General features: G+C 37.4%; 1 protein-coding gene across 1 annotated transcript; it reads right to left on the bottom strand.

Annotated features, from left to right (window-relative positions):
* Positions 1 to 3,465: 3,465 nt before the first annotated feature.
* cry3a (cryptochrome circadian regulator 3a) lies at positions 3,466 to 17,957 on the bottom strand. Its single transcript, XM_056772706.1, has 15 exons — positions 17,558 to 17,957; positions 15,806 to 15,968; positions 11,255 to 11,363; positions 10,939 to 11,081; positions 10,545 to 10,729; positions 10,164 to 10,252; positions 9,769 to 9,909; positions 9,338 to 9,649; positions 8,906 to 9,057; positions 7,088 to 7,290; positions 6,477 to 6,563; positions 6,179 to 6,304; positions 5,996 to 6,088; positions 5,605 to 5,768; positions 3,466 to 5,453 (listed from the first exon to the last, which is right to left on the bottom strand). The coding sequence occupies exons 2-15, from the start codon at positions 15,961 to 15,963 to the stop codon at positions 5,445 to 5,447; spliced, it is 1,971 nt and encodes a 656-aa protein (XP_056628684.1). The 5' UTR covers positions 15,964 to 15,968; positions 17,558 to 17,957; the 3' UTR covers positions 3,466 to 5,444.
* Positions 17,958 to 18,814: the final 857 nt, after the last annotated feature.

Raw genomic sequence — 18,814 nt, 5'->3', positions numbered from 1 at the left:
CTCTAATCTCTCAAATATCCACGAGGACCCGAGGGAGAACATTTGTCCACATACTCGGTTGGTTTCTTCATTCCCATAAGGTTTCCATTGTTCTGAAAAGAAGATGGAAGCTTCTACTGTGAATATCAATGCCCAGACTGAGGCTAAGTTGCCAAGAGACCATCTAAAAATTCACGTGGTCAAGTGTGAACAAAAAACTCACTTGGATTTCCCACCTTTACTTGTCAGTGTAGGAATGGAAGAATTTGTCAAAAATACGACTTTCTACTCTTGTCATTTTCATTGGCATGCTTAGCAGTGTATCAAAGAAGTATCAAAACAAATTTAGAAGCTTAAAATAGCTGTGAAACAACAAAACATAGGCTAGACTTTTAAGGCTATTAAAATGATTATACAAGTTTGTCTTTTTGCTAGTAATACCAAAAGCACTATTCATTATTACTATATATATCTAAACTAATGTGCAGTTTATAATAAATTGTAAACACTTAACTAAAGATAAATTAAATGAAGTGTTTGGATTAAGCAGACGTGGGTGTTCCTGCAGGGGTTTTGGAGCGGGTTGGACCTCATCGGTCTAATGTTGGCTTGCGCTCAGAGCCTGTCAGAGACTCAGAAGAAGAGTGAGAGAGGTAGAGAAAAGCCTCATTAGAGAATTGATTTGAGTTTTAAGAGAGGAGCTCCACTGGCCATAATGACTGACTGAGAACAGACGAGTCTCTGTTCACTATAAAGGAACTTGTGCCACAAATCAACACATTTCCCCACAACATTAATGCCAATGAGAGGGGAAAAATTGTTTTACAATACATCATAGCCTTAAATAAATAGGTTGACACAGTAATTAGTATTTTTATGCTGCTTACGTACATTGTTCAAGTATGTACTAGTGTTTTTACTTTATTAAGTCATATATAAAGCATCCTGGACAACAAAACGTCTTATAGGTCAATTTTTTCTAAATTGAGATGTTTACATAATCTGAAAGCTGAATAAATAAGATTTCTATTGATGTATGAGTTGCTAGAATTGGATAATATGGCTGAGATACCAGCGTTTGAAACTCACGAATTTGAGAGTGCAAAAAATCTAAATATTGAGAAAATTGCCTTTGAAGTTGTTAATAAGGGGCACTGTGGCAGGCCATCCACTCACAAAAATGACGTTTTTATATTTTTAAGGTAGGAAATTTACAAAATATCTTCATGGAACATGATCTTTACTTAATATTCTAATGATTTTTGGCATAAAAGAAAAATCGATAATTTTCACACAATGTATTTTTGTCTATTACTAAAAGAGTTCTCGTGCTACTTAAGACTGGTTTTGTGATCAAGGGTCACATATCATACTTTTTTACTCCACTTCATTTCATAAATGCATTTTAAGGTGTTTTTTTACCTTTAATACTAAGGCACATTTAAAATGTAGTGCTTCTTTACTTTTAGTGAAAAAAACTTGAGTGAAAGTAAAAAGAGAACTACATTTTTGATGTAAGTAGACTCTTAAAAATAAAGGGGCATCACGATGCCATAGAAGAACCTTTTTTGTCCATAAAGGTCCTTTAACATCCGAAGAACCTTCGGTTCTTTGTGGCTAAAAAAGGTTCTTCAGATTATGAAGAGGCAAGTAAGAACAAAAAAGACTTCAATTCAGCAAGATCCCAAGACAAGACCAAGTCATCTCATGACTGTGAACTAATCCAAAGTGCATAACTGACAATCCCAGCTCAGGCAATTCCATCCCCAACCAAGAGCAAAGACGGACTACTTGTCACATTAATCCTAAATTGACATCACATGACAGCAGTTTGAAGTAATAGCTGCACTCGGTTACATTATGCCTTTACTATTTTCCCTGCTTATAACGTTCCTCTGCTGTGTGATATCGATAAAAAAATAAGACCAAATTAGACCTAAACAGATTCAACAAATGAAACTTCCTAAATCACAACTAATGAGCTCTCCCTCTTCTTCATAAACATTTACTCAGTAACTTTTTATCAAAATCACTGAGTGCAGCTGTGACATGTCAAAGGAGACCTGGCCCTCCCGGCTGAGACTGGTTGGTCCCGAATTTTTTTTTCTTCACATTTGCACAAATGCACAATGTAAAAAAACACTATATCAATACAATTGAATATAACAATTTAACAATGCACTCTGGGTAAGAGAATCACAAACAAATAATTGAGGACATCATTCAGCCATGGGCAAGGTGTCAGACCAGTGAAGTGATTCCAGGACGTCCCGTTTTAAGTCACCCTCGCAGACGTGAGAAAGCGATAAGTGTCCTTTATCTGTCCACTCTCTCATTCTCTGATGAGACTCAATGAGGAAGGACTAATATGACCTGAATGTCCGTCACTTCTGAACAGAACGTTGTCTCCCCTCGCCTTGTTAAGGGACAATGTTTGTTTTGTTTCAGAGTTCTGAGAGGAAAGGCTGAGAGAGGGCAAAATGGGTGGGGGGGGGCTGTGAGAGATTCAACACAGTTGCCGTGGTAACTAGTTTTGGCCCCTTGAGCACACTAACATACAAATAGGAGACGGGATTGAGGACCTGGGCACGAAAAACAACCAGAGCAATAGACCACCCCATATAGAGGACAGGAAATGCTAGCAAGTTTCATTAAGATTCACGGTTTAAGAATAAAAACGTTTTTCCATTGCGTTTTCTTGTCACGCTCATGTATTCAAGGCACATTGCGATTGAAAACAAGAGTATGTGCAGCAAAGCAGGGTAAGTGCCCGGGTGGCCAAACATCCCCGCTTCACGAGGGCCCGGGACATCTCAACCCATTTCTTTCTTGCCAAGTCTCAGAGAGGGAACAGAATTGGTCTGTTTGAATGAACCTCAATACCCACAAAGTCCTACAAGTACATCTGATTGTGGGAAAGAGCAAACAAACCAAAAACATGTTATTTTGATATATTGAATACTCAAGTTTTTCTACTTCTTATTTGTCAATATATCAACTGAGACTTTGCTAACTGTAACATATCCACAATCAGCCTATAACTATATCTATTTTTGCACTAAAATAAATTACAATACTTTCATCTTTTTTCTTTGTGACCTCACTAACTATCTCTTACTTACTTCAAATAAAAAATATATGTCAGTGTTAATATACTGATGCACAGATGTGATTAACAAAAAGCTCATACAACGCCTGTATAAAGGTTAAACAAACATCAACACTGCCCCCAAGTGGTATTAATTACTCATTGCATTCTCACAAACAAAACTTTCTAACCTTGAATCCAACAGGAAGAGTCTGCAAAACAAACTCAGTTTCAACCAGATTTACGTAAATGTTTACGAACATCTGAGGTAAAGGAATTGGACTCAACTTCACACATTTATTCGAAATAAAAAGAAATATAAACAATAAATTGTGAACAAATGGGGGAAAACCAAACCAAGCTATAAACGCACAGAGATTTTGCAGTCCAAAAGCAAGGAGGTTTCTACAGTTTTTTATTTGTAAACATTCACATTAGAACTGAACACTTCTGGTCATAACAGCAGATTATCTACAGCAACAGCACAGATATGTCACAGTGTCAAAGCAGGTAAAGCTATCCAACCTATGGAGGTTGCCAGATCATCATGAATTTGCTTAAATTAAAGGGGCCTTATATGGTTGAGTTATGCACAGTAATTATTAGGTCTATTAGGTATCTATATAAAACATTGTAAACATTTTGCAGGATTCATCAGTTTCTTTCGACCAATGTAATGTTAACGTAACATAATATCGTCACAAGTTTTTATTTGTATTGACTGAAAGATATTCTATTTAATCTAGGGGATTTTTAAGATTTTAAAATAACAAATAAATTACGAAAATTATCATTTAAAGTCATATATCAATTTAAAGGAGACAAGTCTAGTTTATTAGTGATTTTAAAGGATGGCTTCCAAAAATCTCAATCATTCAGATTTCACTGGGATTTCATCTCTGGACAGAAAACCAATAGTTATATTTTATAAATAGTATTTAGTCTGATGTTTAACAACAAAAAACAAATTTGGGTATGCAGTCAGCATAAGGTAAAGTATAAATCACTGCTGAACACATACAGAGAAATCCTTATTGTTGGTTACATTCCCTGATGTAATGTACTTAGCATATATAATGTCATTAAAAAATAAAATTCAGACATTATTAACTGTCTTTTAATTTACAGAATTGGAAAGACTTCAGAGATCTCCAAAAAATAATAAAAAATAGATTGTGACAATCAAAAACCATGATTTGCTCATTTTTGGAATGTCAGTAAATATTACCATGACATGTTTTGGCTGTCTGGTATTTTTGGTGTCTTAATCTCACTATGCACAGATATATTTTAAATATTCAAGTCTTTTGATTTTAAATCTAACAATGCAAAAGCAACACAGAGCAGTTCTGCACAAAAAGACAATTTCCTTATGTATAAAGTATATTCAAAAAAGATATATTTAACAACAAAGATTTAAAAGATAAGTGTAGGCATTAACATAATTTCTTTTCCAGTGTCATTTGCTGGCTTTGGCAGAATGTAGGTTGGCGTTTATCAGTGTTTTAAGGCTTGACCATGAAGGTCAGCTGTCTGTGTGTGTCAGCCAGGCATGACAATGAAAAAGATATTGTTGTTATTATGAAGATTTCAAACTATTATTTTAAGGGGCTTTTGTGTACACCTTAAAATATTTCAGAACTGCAAAAAATGAATATTCTATCAATTGAATATGGGCTTGAAGTTTAAAAATGAGAAGTTAAGCAATTTTATAATCAGTAAACTGTGAATCGTATTTCAAATTTCATCTTGGTTGGAATTTTATTATACATGATTTTTCTGTACTGAAAAACAAATGTATTGAACTGGCAAAGAACAAAACACCGATATATAAAATATAACTGTAACCTTTTTTCTGTTTACAAAATGTGGCACATACACCACTGTACTGAGAGTCAAAGAAATTCAGAACACTGTAACTGTACAAAAGAGTTGGTTTTGTTTCTGTGGATCCAACTAATGTCCAATGCTGGTTGTAACATAGCAAAAATACTCACAGCTGCAGCTGCAGTTTTATAATAAAGTTCAGATTTCTTCTGCTTGATAGAAGCCTAAATCTACCGCACTTGGTATGAACCTTGAACCATGTTCATCTAACGGCATGAAAAAACAAACCTACTGTAGCCACAAAGACGTCCAAAAAGAAACATTTTTATAGTCGCCTCATCTCTTACGGATGTAGAATCAAGCAAAATGAATTGCATTTTCAAAGAAAACTAATTCTTAAATAAACCCAGTTACTGTAACATTCATATCTTTGAAGATGACCAGAAAGAGCCAAATCCACTATTTGTTGTTGCCTAACATGAGAGTTTACAGAAGAACAGACCCCTGTCTTATTTCCCAAATATTCGGCTCATCATGATGATTTGTCCACCTAGCTTTTCTGGAAAGCAAGCAGAAAATAAAACTTATGTTTCCTCCAACAGACCACAAGGTGTATTAAAGATGTATTAAAAAATAGAAACCCATATTCTGTAACATAAAATCATCTCAACACTTACACATTAAAATTGAGATAACTGAATTATATTTACCATACTCGACTGGTTCCTAATGGTAGCATGAACTGAAGTGGCTTCAGCAATTTGTCGTGGAAGTTTGTGAGAGGTAGAGAGACTGTCGTCCTCTTCTTCAATATCTTGTTCGCTCTCTCTCTCCCTCTTCCCTGTCACACTTCCACCTTTGTGCAGCAGGTGTCCTTATTAAAATGTGAAAACAAGAGTTTATAAACATCCATGTACACATATCACATGTACTGAAATACTCAGTTACTTACATTAACATGAATGGTTATAGTCTAGCGGATCAAACCTAATTATAAACCTCTAAAGTATACTACGCGTTGGATTGACAGATGAGACAATTTGTAGAGATTTTGTTTGTCATGAATGTCTTGTCATCAAACACATTTTTCATGTCCATTACCTGAATGTTGAGGGCCTGCCATTTCTTGCGAGATATTCCACTGGTAAAGGCGACTGCTTGCGTTGTGCCCCGAGTCGGACATGTGGTGGTAACCTAGGAAACAGGAGAAACATAACTTCTTTCATTTAGGTTTCCATTTTTGGATGTATATCTGTTACTTCATTAGTATGTGTGAGTGGGCACCTAGTTGCTGCTGTTGTTCTTGTTGCTGTGTTCCACTTGGTCCCTGATGCTCCTCGCTGTCAAAGTTCAACTGAATACTTCCATTCATGTCACCATTGGCAACAGAACCATTCAATACCGCCGGTCCTGTTGGGATGCACACACATGAATTATTTTATTACATATTTTATTCACTCATTTGTTTAAATATACAAACTGGTTTATAATATGGCCTACATTATAAATTAAGGAAAGCTATTAAAGTAATATTATGTCAAAACATTTATGAAAAAGCAATTGCTGACAGGCAGAATCTCACCTGGCGTGTTGGTCCCAGACTGCTGTTCCCCTGGGGAGTAAGCCATAACATTCCCATTGTGTGTGGATGGAACAGAGGCCAGAAGTCCTAGAAAAACAGTAAGTAAAAGAGATTTATTCTCTAGCACAGCGCTTCCAAAAATGTAGGCCGTGGCCCTCCGGTGGGCTATACTGTAGCAATATTGCAGATTTATGGACTTGTCCAAATCCGTTTTCATCTCATACAATAGGGTCATTGGAGCTTTTGGCATGTAGCCTTATCCTTCTTAAAGGGACAGTTCACCCTCAAGTTGTACCAAATCTGAAAAACATTTCTTTATTCTGATGAACAGAAAATTAGATATTTTGAAAGAATTTGGGAAAAGAAACATTTTTGGGGGCACTTTTGACTACTATTGTAATTTTTCCTACTATGGTGGTTAATAGTTGCCAAGAACTGTTAAGTTACAAGCATCTTCCAAATATCTTTGAGAACAAAGAAATGTATACAGATTTGGAAAAACTATAGGGTGAGTAACTGATGAATTCAAGTCAACACACAAAACGATAAGTACATAGCTTTTTCTATATATATATATAAAAAAATCATAGAAATTGCTTCCAAATTCTTGCCAAGTCCTCTGTAGCGTGAGAGTTGCTGGTAGATCTGCTTCATCCTTTCGATGTTGAGACAGCTTGCTTCGGCATGGTTCACCATGGGTTTGGGGTAATGAACTCCGATGATGCACTTAGCGGCAGCCTGCACACAATCTGGGGCATTCCAGGGATCGTATATATACTTGGCAGGGAAACCTCTGAGAACAGGTAAATATCGTCTGAAAGAATAAAGAGATTAAAACACAGTCTCATCATAAACACAAGGGAGGTTGTGCGAGATGGTTATGTGGCTTCCGGGTTTGAAAAGTCAACAAGCAGCAGAACAAGTATACAAGGCTTCTCGGATTATAACTAATAAAACGCATATCAATTCGAAAGGTTAAAGACTGTTGCTTGTTTTACAAGCTTCTGAACATGTTCAAAATGAATTATCACAAGAATTAGAAGCACAACACCACAAGTAAATAAACTGAAAAGAACTGAGGAATTCAGTAAGTCTCTAGTGAAATCAGAACTTGCGTCTCTCCTCCAGGTCCCAGGGACAGAAAATGCCACCTACCTAGGCGCTCCACCTTACCAGAGCCCGGACCGAGGGTCGCTGATGGTGGTGCGTGCAGACAGGCGGACGGGGCGGTTTAAACAGGGCAACAGGTCCCGCCTGTGCTGAGAAACTACGAAGATTCCTACTACAACACGCATTAGAAAGCAGAAGTGACCAGGCCCTCCCAATCCCCCTCCAGATCCAATCCAGCGCCACCCTAAATTCAACACCTGCCACCCGTTTCAATAAATGAAAGCTCAGGGCTGAGTGAGAGGTTCAGGTTCACTCCCGCCCCATTGCACTGCCACTGATCGCATTTGAGATCCCAGGCCAAGGCAAAGAAACCTGCTAGCCGCCAAAGGAGAAATGCAGTATACTGTTCTCTGCTGATGGGTGGTCCCCTCGTTTTGCCAAAAGAGGCCAGAACCCTTTGCCAGGAACAGTCACATCCTTCCCAAACAAGAAGCCATCTGAAAAACGGACACTGGGTATTCATTGAAGGCCCATCAGATTTGAGAAACGGGACAACCTACGGATCTCTAGACGACATCAACAGGCAAGTGATAGCCAATTTTATTGTGATCTTCCACGAACAGGGATCAATCAATGCCTAGAGGACCTCTAAATATTTCAAAAAGAGTCTGATACAGATGAATTGTCTAAAGCTAGATAAAATTCCAGTCTCTGGCTTTGGGCCCCACCTCCCATCATGCTCTCTGGGAAATGCGTTGCGGCTCTCTACGCACTGAAAACAGACCAGGCTTCGTATTTCCCTACCAAGTGGAATTCCTTTTGATAAAACGAGATGCTACCGAGCTAAGAACAGTCTACTGCATTCCCCATCATTCACATTCACAGCTAACAGGTTTCCAAATAGTTTGGCTAAGAATGGATTTCGTCTTAAAATCAATCAACCACAGTTCACAAAAGGGAAATCTGAACTTTTCACCCAATCCGTGAGACGACCGCAAAGAAACACAAAAGTACAACATTTTGGCTGACATGCTCATGAAGAGAAATACAATAATCATGGCAATATTTAAAGGGAAACGATTGGTTTTTGATGTGGCCCTATAATGTCAAACCTTAACTGAACATTTTCAGGACAGAAAAGATTCAACTTCAAAAATAACAAAATCCTGTAAAGTGAGGCTACAAGGAAAAAAGTTAGAACAGAAAGATACTGCATTTCTATTGGATTTTCTACATTCTCTCCTGACTGGTTTATCTTGGGACAACTTTAATAGCCTAATATGAAGAAAAGTGATTGAATATTTTGGAAAGTTACCAACCTAATGAAATCGCCGTTAGGGTCGGTGCGTCTGCCGAAACCCACAGGACAGTAACAATGAAAGAACTGCTGAAAGAAAGAGCTACAGGAGAGCCACATCCAGCTGCCAGCGTTCACGCTCCAGTCAGCATCCAATAGAAGCTCCTCAAACACCTGTCAATCATAGCAACCATTACTCTCTAGCCAATCAGAGATGGTTGCCTACTCGCATCATTCCTTACTAGACCTCAGTTCTTCAATTCAGTTACCTAAACACCAACATATCGAGCTTTAATATGGCCATTCTGTATATATGTCCATATTAGAATGTATTTAGATTCCACCATATCAAACCAAAAAGAAATACACAATGACAAAACATCAAAATTTCCTTTCACACTTTTTCAACATAACCAGGCAAAACCAGCAGATGTCCAATGTGTGCGTAATGCACCTTCATGCCCTCTTCCCAGCTGATCCATAAGTCTCCGCGGGTGAGGAAACAAGCCACAGCATGGCGGGCCAGGTGGTGAATCCAGCCCTCCTGTCTCAGCTGGGTCATGATGGCATCGATCCAGGGAAAACCGGTCTTAGCCTCAGCCCACTTGGCCAGGGCCTCTGGGTTCTTGTCCCAGGGAATACGCACACAGATTGGGTTGCCCTCCATCTTGTCGAACCGTGGATTGGTGGTAGCAGCGGTGTAGAAAAACTCCCTCCATAGTAGCTGACCGTAGAGGGAAAGAGGAGGAGAGCTGGTTTTCTTTACCTGCAAAGAGAATTGAGAGGATTCTATAAAACTTTTTTTAAAATAGAATATACATATTTGAAAGGTGTAATGATGTGGGCACAGCTGATGTAAACAACCGGTCAGAATCATTTCAGTACCTTCCAGTAGAGGTCTGTGAGTTTGAAGTAGAAGAGGCGGCAGGAGAGGCAGCCGAAACGGAGGTAGGGACTCAGCCCAGTCGGGCTGGCCAATAAAGAGTTTGCGTTCATTCTAGGCCTTTCAAAGTTTGCAACCCAAGCCTGGCAAGGCACAAGAACACATAAAACCAAAAGAGTGAAACATGTTCAATTAATTGTTCAATTAAGTTCAATTAATTGAGTTCAATTAATTGTATTTTGGAAAGAACGTGTCTGCTAAATATATGCAATTTACATCTCAAAAGGTGGGTGGACTCACCAATTATGCAAGAGCATTTCTCAGAAGTATCTAGACATTTTCACAAACCTTTTTTTCAAATTAATACTTTGACACTGTACAACATTTATGATGTTACCTTTCTCTCCAGGTGTCTCTCAATCCTTGTTAATGCCTCTGTTTCACCACCAGGCCAGACAGCAGAAGGAAGTCCCTCGATGTCAAATCCTGAGCCAATATAATGTAGGTTAGAGATATCATAAAACTTAACTTGCATAACTGTCATGACTGATGCATTTTATGGGACAATTGAAGTTGTTTGATAGGTCACAGGAAATGGATATTGCATTTGCATCATTTAGATCCAGGCCATTGAAGTTTACCCAACAGAATGTCCTTAATATACTGGTGAGTTTTGCAAGAATTTTAAACCCTCTTCCGAACTGAGTTGTTCAAACTAGAATTCACCTCGAACCTGGAGCACCTTAAACAGATATACTCTTGATCTCATTGAGCTCACCTAGTTCCTCCAAGGACGGCACACCATATTTCTCCGCATGGTCTTCAGAGACTGGTGTGACACAGTTTCCCATTATAGTGTTGGAGAGGGTTTCCACTGGCAACTCCGGCGGGTCCATTCGGCTGATCAGCGTTTGGAAACGTTTGTAGGTCAGAGGAGGCTGACCCCCGTTCAGTTCAATGATTCTGGAGAGACATGAAGTGTTAATAAGGTCACTGTCTTTCCTCACACACCTGAGTCTTTACAAGCATTTCAACACGTGCAAGAATTCAAAAAAAAGATTTCTAGAAAATCGTCTGGTACAATACAAATAATGGCTATTAAACCATTAGGGGTCATTAAAGCTGACATGTTTCATTTGCCTCACACCTTTAAAGAAATGAGTTGTTCTTACTTGTCAAGATTGTAAAGGGTGTGTGAAGTCTTGACAATGACTTCAACACCGGCCTCCATAGCGAGCTTCTTAATAGCTGCATCCCTCTCCTTTCCAAATGGTTCTGAGTCATACTCAAAAGTCAACCTGGATATTTTCCACTCCTGAGAGAACAGAACACAGACATCCTGAGAAAAACACTAGACATGGTCAAAGAAATGCCAATACAGTGGAATGGAGAGGGTGGATTTCAGAAAGGCTCCAGAAATTTGTAGAACAAAATCCCAATTAATTAATCAATGTATAGCAGCGGTGTTTTGTAACCATAGAATTTCACCTTGAAAAGTCGTGGAAAAACATTGGCTGGTTGTCCTCGGATGACAAAAAGGCGAGAATTGAGTTTTCTTAGATTGGAATCGAGATCATCCAGGCACTGCAGGAGAAATCTGTCAAGTAATAAACAATAAGAAGTGAATTCCTTAAACGGCATTCACTATGTGCCAAAAAAGCACCGTGTTGTGAATATTCAAATATTTACTAAAGTTGGAGTTCTCCTTCATACTCTACAACCACTTGGAAACAATCAAGGCAAAATTAGCTTAAATATAAGTACTTTTAGAGAAAACATTTTAAAATGTCCATTTATAGGTATGGTTTATGTAAAATGATCATTTTTGTTTCATTCTGGGAACTACTTTTTAATTTTAAATAAAAGCATGGTTTTAATTTGCCTTCATTTGCAAAAATGAAAACTGGTGAAACAGGTCAAAATAACATAATATGTGCTCTGTATTTTTACATACCTCAAATTCTGCATAGAAAAAAAGTTCATATTCACTTTTAAGCAATAGAACAATAATATGTGTACATGTATTTAGGAAATATATGTATTTCAACAATATATTTTTATGCGATAACCTCACTAAGCCGTTTTATGACTTTATGTCAATATTGATTTTGTTTAAATTCAACAGACACTGGACTAGAATGTCCACAATACATCTTGAAACGCTGATTAAATGAAAATTTGTCTCTTTATTATTTCGATGACGGTACATTTATGGTTCATTCTTTCAAGCTTTTATCCAAAGTTATAAAACATTAAGCAATTCTTAAGATGGCAACACACTTGGCACCAAGCAGAGCAAAAACACAGGGAACATACTGGTGCGTAGATGTTCTTTTTTTATTCCAAGTACTAGGTCTGGAGAGATAGAACCCCTGATCTAAAGCAAAGCCCCAAGGCTTTACTTGTTCTGCAAGCTGTCTCTCGATCCCTACACATGCTTAGACGTTCCATTCAAAAGTCTCTTCATTCATGATCTTATTTAGAAGTCATGAGATTGAATGCTATTTTCTCTCTACACATCTGCTGATACACCTCCAGAAGATCCATCGAGTAGAAGAGCATTTAAGTACAGCTCATTCATGAACACACCATCAGATAATTATCAAACCGTTAATCACCTGTTCAAATTGAAATCTTCATTTTCTTATTTTAAGATTTGAATTAAGTTTAGAGTAAAAAAGGTTTTCATTTAGTTTTCTTGCTGATCTTACAGTGAGAAATTGTTTTCTTCCGCTCTGGTCCTGGCTTTACAAACCATTTTGTTTTTTCATTAATGAGTTTATAGTATTTATCTGGAAGGCCTTTCCTACCCTCCACCTGTGAGTCTGGTATTTGGTCCAGCCGTCCTTACTGAGCACAAAGTCCGACAAAAGCCCTGATTAGGGACCAGACATGGACAAAGCTCCATATGCTCAGATACAGGCTGACCGCTCAACACACTACCACACAGACAACTGCACACGCTACCGTATTGGTCACTAAAAAAACACGCATTATCAATCACACGTTTCTTCGAAAAGTATTCAGAGGCACAAAAAAGATTGTTTTTGGGAGCATGAGTATGAAAAAGACAGACCTATTTTCCAGCACTTTGCCTGGTCATATGTTATTCCTTATGTAACTGGCCTGGCCTAGATTTGCAGCGTGCACAATCTCCACCACTGGAGGGCATAAAATTAACCCAGTGACCTCCTTTCAACCACAACAACACTCTAGCCTGAGAAAAGAGTATGCTTATCCGATATCCACTGCTCCAGATCACGTGAAGACAAGTTAAACAATACAAGACTCTGCCTTTTACATATAAGATGTAATATATGATCAAAGTATGTACTAAAAGATATGCATTCTATACAATCCCTTAAACTGATTTGAGACAAACCGATAAAAGTATTTAGTTTATATTATCAGTTACGTAACCTTACAAGAACGAAATGCCTATTTCATTAAGGTAGACCGAGACAGTGCTGAAGTTCAATCAGCCAAAACATAAAAGTGTGGTTTGTTTCTTTCGCACACCCTGGACCAGCAGCACTTAAAATTGAGTATTTTATTCATTGCAAGTCATTTACCCAAAACTCGACCCCTAAAGTGTAGACTACAAACTGCTTAGATCACCTCAATTCAATCAAACCCTTAAAGAATGAATAGTGGTGTTTGTGTGCTTCGATATGGCACCTGCAATTCAGATCAATTCCAACAAAGGTCTATATCCAGAAAGTTTTAAGGCTGTCAAACGATTTATTGCTATTAATCGCATCCCAAATAAAGCATTATATACAGTATGTCTGTGCATTGTGCATATTGATTTTGTATCGATAAAAAAATATTATTAATCATATATAATTTAAGAAAAAAATACAAATTAATAAACATTTATATATAATTTAAATGGCTGTTAAAAATAAATAAATACATATTAATATATCCTAAAAATGTATACATATATTATGTTAACACAAACTTTTATTCTGTACGCGATTAATCGTGATAAATCGTTGAGGGCCCTAAAAAATATTCTACTTCATTTCGTAAAAAGCTTTATTCCAAATGTTTTGATAAACAGCTCAAAAACTCACACCAAAAAAATACGGGCATTGTACTGAGCACATTTCATTTTTACGTTTTTATCCAGCAGACGCAAGATGTGTGAATGAATCAGGCCAATGTTCTAGTTATTACATCTGTATGTGACATTACGTGATGTGTACCAGTACGGCACGGCAACACAAAGCAAGGTTATTATGGAGGCTGTTACGTGAATGTCAGTATTGCCATGTTGGTTAGAACACGATAACACAAAGCAATAACAACTGGTTATCAGTTATATATAAACACATCTCATATCAGTTATATCAAACACCTCTCAGATCTGTGTCAGTGCATATCTGTTTTCTCAGGAAGAATTACCACGATTAACAAATCGCAGTGTTCATTTGTATACACTAACAGGTGTTATAAGAAAATCATGTGGACACCTGACAGATTCATTCACAGGTGCTTCATCTGAAAATCTAGTGAATTAGCGCTCCCTAACATTCAATCAGATCCATTCTGTTGGCCGAACGGACCCGAATGTCAAGCTCCAGACTGAACACACCGTTCTGACAGCAAAGCATTTGCTAGTCTGTGGCTTGGCCTACTTTCCCCGGGACTGACTGACTGACTGTTGTGGGAATCGATCAAACTCCATAAATGGACATTTATTCACATTTCTCCATGTGTGAGGATTTTTTGGTCGAAAACAAAAACGCAAAGGCACTTCTGTCCCCATGCATTCCGGAGTAAAGAAAATCTAAAGGTTGGACGAACTTCCAAAATGGATCCATTATATAAACCATGTGACCTCAGAACACAGGAGAGAATATTATAGAGTACATGTTTCTCTAAGATGTAAGATTTGATGTCCCCAAAATACTTTCTGTGTCGCCAAATTTAGGCATTTCATAACAGCCAAGAATCATTAACATTACTCGAGAGTGGGCCATTGCGAACTATTACAAACTTCATCACAGAAAATAAATGACATGAGGAAGAAGAACATTCACATCCAGATGGTAACTGATTTACACAGAAACGAAAGTGCATATTATGACCTGCTTACAATATGGGTTAGACTGCACACCTGTGGAATCATGTAAATTACAGTAAATTGACAGTAAGTAATTGAGTGTTTTAAATATTTTAGTAACACGTTCTGCTTGCTAAACCAAAAATTATTGTGTGGTCATTAAACCGTGTAAACTTGTATTTCAGGTTTGAGGTTTAATGGATCAAAATGTACCCAAATCTATCATCTCTGAAGTTGGATATAAACATGTTCCACAACCTGACCTTGATTTGACTCTCTCGCACTCATTCAATAGGAAACAACATGAAGTGATATAAGATGAGGAGAAAGTTTGATTTAGTGGATTACAGTCGTTCAGACATAAAATGAATTGAATTGTAGCCTAATGATTAATACGCTTTTGAGGAACAGTCCCTCCCAGCAATTATAATACTGTAAATTATTTACATCAAATTATCTGATAACCAAGTGGTTAAGAGTGAATGTTACAATACAATAGAGGACAAACTAAAGACTAGAACTTGTTTGGTGACTTAATTTTCATAATGGCTTATTTTAAATCTGCTCTATTTCTAATATCCTGACTGGTTTTTATGTCAAGCTGCATAATATAAAGTAATACAAGTGAATACAAAGTGCATAACGTTTTAAAAGCTATAGGCAAGACAAGTTGGTGCAGTTTCATGCAATGATTTAAGGACATATACATATATATATATAAATGCTGATTTTGGTAAAATTACAAATAAACACAGACTCGTTCCAAATCTGATTTTTTTATTTATTATTATTATAAATGTTAGGCCTACATTTCACATCAATTAGGTAAGGTAAATAAATAAAAAAAATTAGTACAGACTCTTATAATTTGTTGATTTTAATAACAAAACATTCTGATTGTTTATTGAGATGAAATGATATCAATTAAAGATCCTGAAGATCCTAAGAACTTAAAGAGCTGCACTCACCTCCACCTGTTAACCCCGAGATTTGATGACCCAGCAAACCAGGGATCCAGGAAGTAGACACATCGGACCGTGTCTGCCCCACGCACTGCCTCCTGAAGTGCAGGGTTGTCATGGAGACGGAGGCCCTTTCTGAACCAGTGGATGGAATTGGGGCCCATGTTAACTGTATCAATAAAATCAAGTTGACTTAAACGAGAATGTTCTTAATGGAAAAATAACAATACAAAAATATAAACATGGCGTAAAGCCTGACAAACTTTTAGTAGTGATTTCACAAGATATGTATGCTATTTTAAACATTTACGTTACATACAACAGATTTGTTTTTTTAGAAATTGGAGTACTCGAGGATCTACCATCTCAACACATTGTTTTTAGAGATTAGCAGCTGCAATTACATATAAAAACACTGAATTTCAACACTGTTCCTTTATATTTAACTAAGAAAAACAAAAAGTATAGATTCGAGTCTTAAAAGAGGGTTTGTATGATTCAACATTTTTTCTCTTTCCTCATTGAGACAGGAGGAACCCTTCAAATCTGGACCCCAAACTTTTCTGTCTGAGCAGTCATATCTCAAGACAACTTCTGGGACATTGGCTTCTCCACAGTCTGACTCAGGAAACTGACGTTTGCACGAGAGTGAATTCCATCAGAGCAGTTGAGAGCTCATACAACACTGACACATACATATGAAGATTTCATCATCACAGAACGACTTACAGAACACATGTTTGAGTTTTTTATTTTTATTTAAACATTAATAAAGCTTTAAAAGACCGTTCTCTTTAAAGCACGGGAATATATTTCGTAATAGTCTATCGTTGTGGCCAAAATGTAAATTCTTTCATCCCTTCTTCACCCCCATATCCTTCTAAACCTGTATGCCTTTTATCGTATGTAGGACAGAAAACAAGATTACCTGTCTTTATTCATTTCTATTGTGTGGATACCGCTAAGACATTTCTCAAAATATCTATGTTGGGTTTAGTGTTGTGTTACCTGAGGTGAATAAATGGTGACCTATTTTTTGGGGGGGGGGTTGAACTATCCATTTAAGGAGACTTAAGTGGGAAGCTTTTAAGGGCTCTGTCTTTTACATGATTTTCATTTACCTGAATATAATAAATGAAAATATCAAAATTTTTCAATGTCAGTGTTTTAACCATTTAGATTCAGATTAAACTTAAAATGCACATTGCGTTTCTGCACCCGCATGTTATAATGTGTATTTCTTTTGTCTATAGCAGTTGGAAACAAATGCTTTTACCAGCCACCCCGGTTTTTTGTATACTGTGCTTAACGTTTCCCATCTTAACAACAGATATAAACATGAAAGACTGGAATATTATACAGTGGTTAGATGGGAATCCATAAAAGAAGGGATTGAAATATACATTTTATTTTACATTAAAGCACAACTTGTACTGTCTCGCGATTCTGCATTACACACACTCAAAGCTTCCCAAAGTAGAAATTAGGTCAATTCCTAGTTCTGTAGGTGAAGCTGTCAGACATAAATACTTTAGTCAGCGCGGTCCTATTTACATTTCTGCACTCCCTCTATGTTTCCTAACACTAAAAACATGTAATCAGTTTAAAAACAAAGACAAAACAGATAAACACGTGAAAAACTTTACTGGGGAATCAAATATAGAAACTAGGTCACCGGCGCACGTTATGTAACTCCAGCTCTAGCGCAATGGTGTCTTTTAGCAATAAATACAGTCTGAAGCACAAAAATAAGCATACCATCATCCGTTATGTCAGCCCTGAAGACAGTACCATCTCTTCCCACGGTATAGCGAGCGTCACCCGGCAAAAAATGGTGATCTTCCCCCGGTTCAGTCTGCCTCACAGACGATCAGGTTGATCTTGGTACGACACCCATGCGCGGTGGCGCTTGTGATTGGTCGAATCGAGGTCACGAGGTGTGTGGACGCTTGCGTTTGGGAAGTACGATGCTGCAATGAGGTCTATGGTCGAACTGATGGTACAGCAAAGACAGTTGGAGTAAATTTCTTCCTTGACAGGTGGAGCTCCCGGTAAACCTGCCACTACTTCAAGGCAGCGACAACTAAACCTGCCGCGGCTGGAGTCAGCTGTCTCAGAACCTGCCTTGTTTTTTTTGCTTTTGTGGTGTGTTTTGGGATTAATCTGCCGGATAGCACCCCGCCTAGAATCCATCACACACCAGTAGACAGTTTCAATAAAACCTATTATACAACCATTACATTTTCTATTGTGTTTTGGAAATGGTTCTATTGTTGTTGTTTTAGTATGTTTATACCTTGACAAGTAAAGCCAGCAGTCGAAAGGTCGCCACCTACTGGTGAAATTCACACATGAACTAAAGTGTGGACTGGACTAACTAAACGAATTATGCGCGCGATGAATCAAAAGAGTCGATTCAGCTGGATGAATCAAAATCAGGCTTTGAGGCTTTTGATTTCTTTTTAAGCATTTCTCTGTGTTTAATTCCTACATTGATATCTTCACCGAAGCTCATATGTGCATGCAACCTGCCTTGAATTGGGGTCAAAGATTTGGTCTCATCGGCAAAGTCTGTTAATTCATACTTTTTTTATGTACATTTTGTCTCATATTTTGAACTGGATGAGGTAGACCCTTCTGGTTAAGAGCAAAACGGTGAATGGGGTTTTACACTGTACTACTCACCCTACATTACCATTGAAAATATAGATTGATGCTTGATGGAATGTCTTTTTATTCACATGACCCAAGTATTTAAGGGATACTCACCCAACAATGAAAATTCTGTCATCATTTACACACCCTCAGATTGTTCCAAAACTTTATAAATGTATTTGTTCTGCTGAACACACAGGAAGATGTTTTTTGAAGAATGTCAGATCTCATTCTCCATTGAATTCCATAGTATTTATGGGAAATGAGATCTGACATCCTTCCAAATATCATGTTTGTTCAGAAGAATAAAGAAATGTGTACAGGTTTGTAACAATCTGATAATATAATTATTGGGTGAAC

Source organism: Triplophysa dalaica, chromosome 18, assembly GCF_015846415.1.
Source record: "Triplophysa dalaica isolate WHDGS20190420 chromosome 18, ASM1584641v1, whole genome shotgun sequence".
NCBI classification, from domain to species: Eukaryota; Metazoa; Chordata; class Actinopteri; order Cypriniformes; family Nemacheilidae; genus Triplophysa; species Triplophysa dalaica.
Note: the sequence above shows the minus strand (reverse complement) of the source record. Positions and strands in the feature narration are given on the sequence as shown.

Coding starts and splice junctions, on each gene's coding strand:
- cry3a (XM_056772706.1), bottom strand. CDS start 15,963: ATGGGCCCCAATTCCATCCACTGGTTCAGAAAGGGCCTCCGTCTCCAT. Junction 10,730..10,938: donor ACCCTTTACAATCTTGACAA/GTAAGAACAACT, acceptor ATGTCTCTCCAG/AATCATTGAACTGAACGGGG. Junction 6,089..6,178: donor AGAACAACAGCAGCAACTAG/GTGCCCACTCAC, acceptor CCTGTTTCCTAG/GTTACCACCACATGTCCGAC.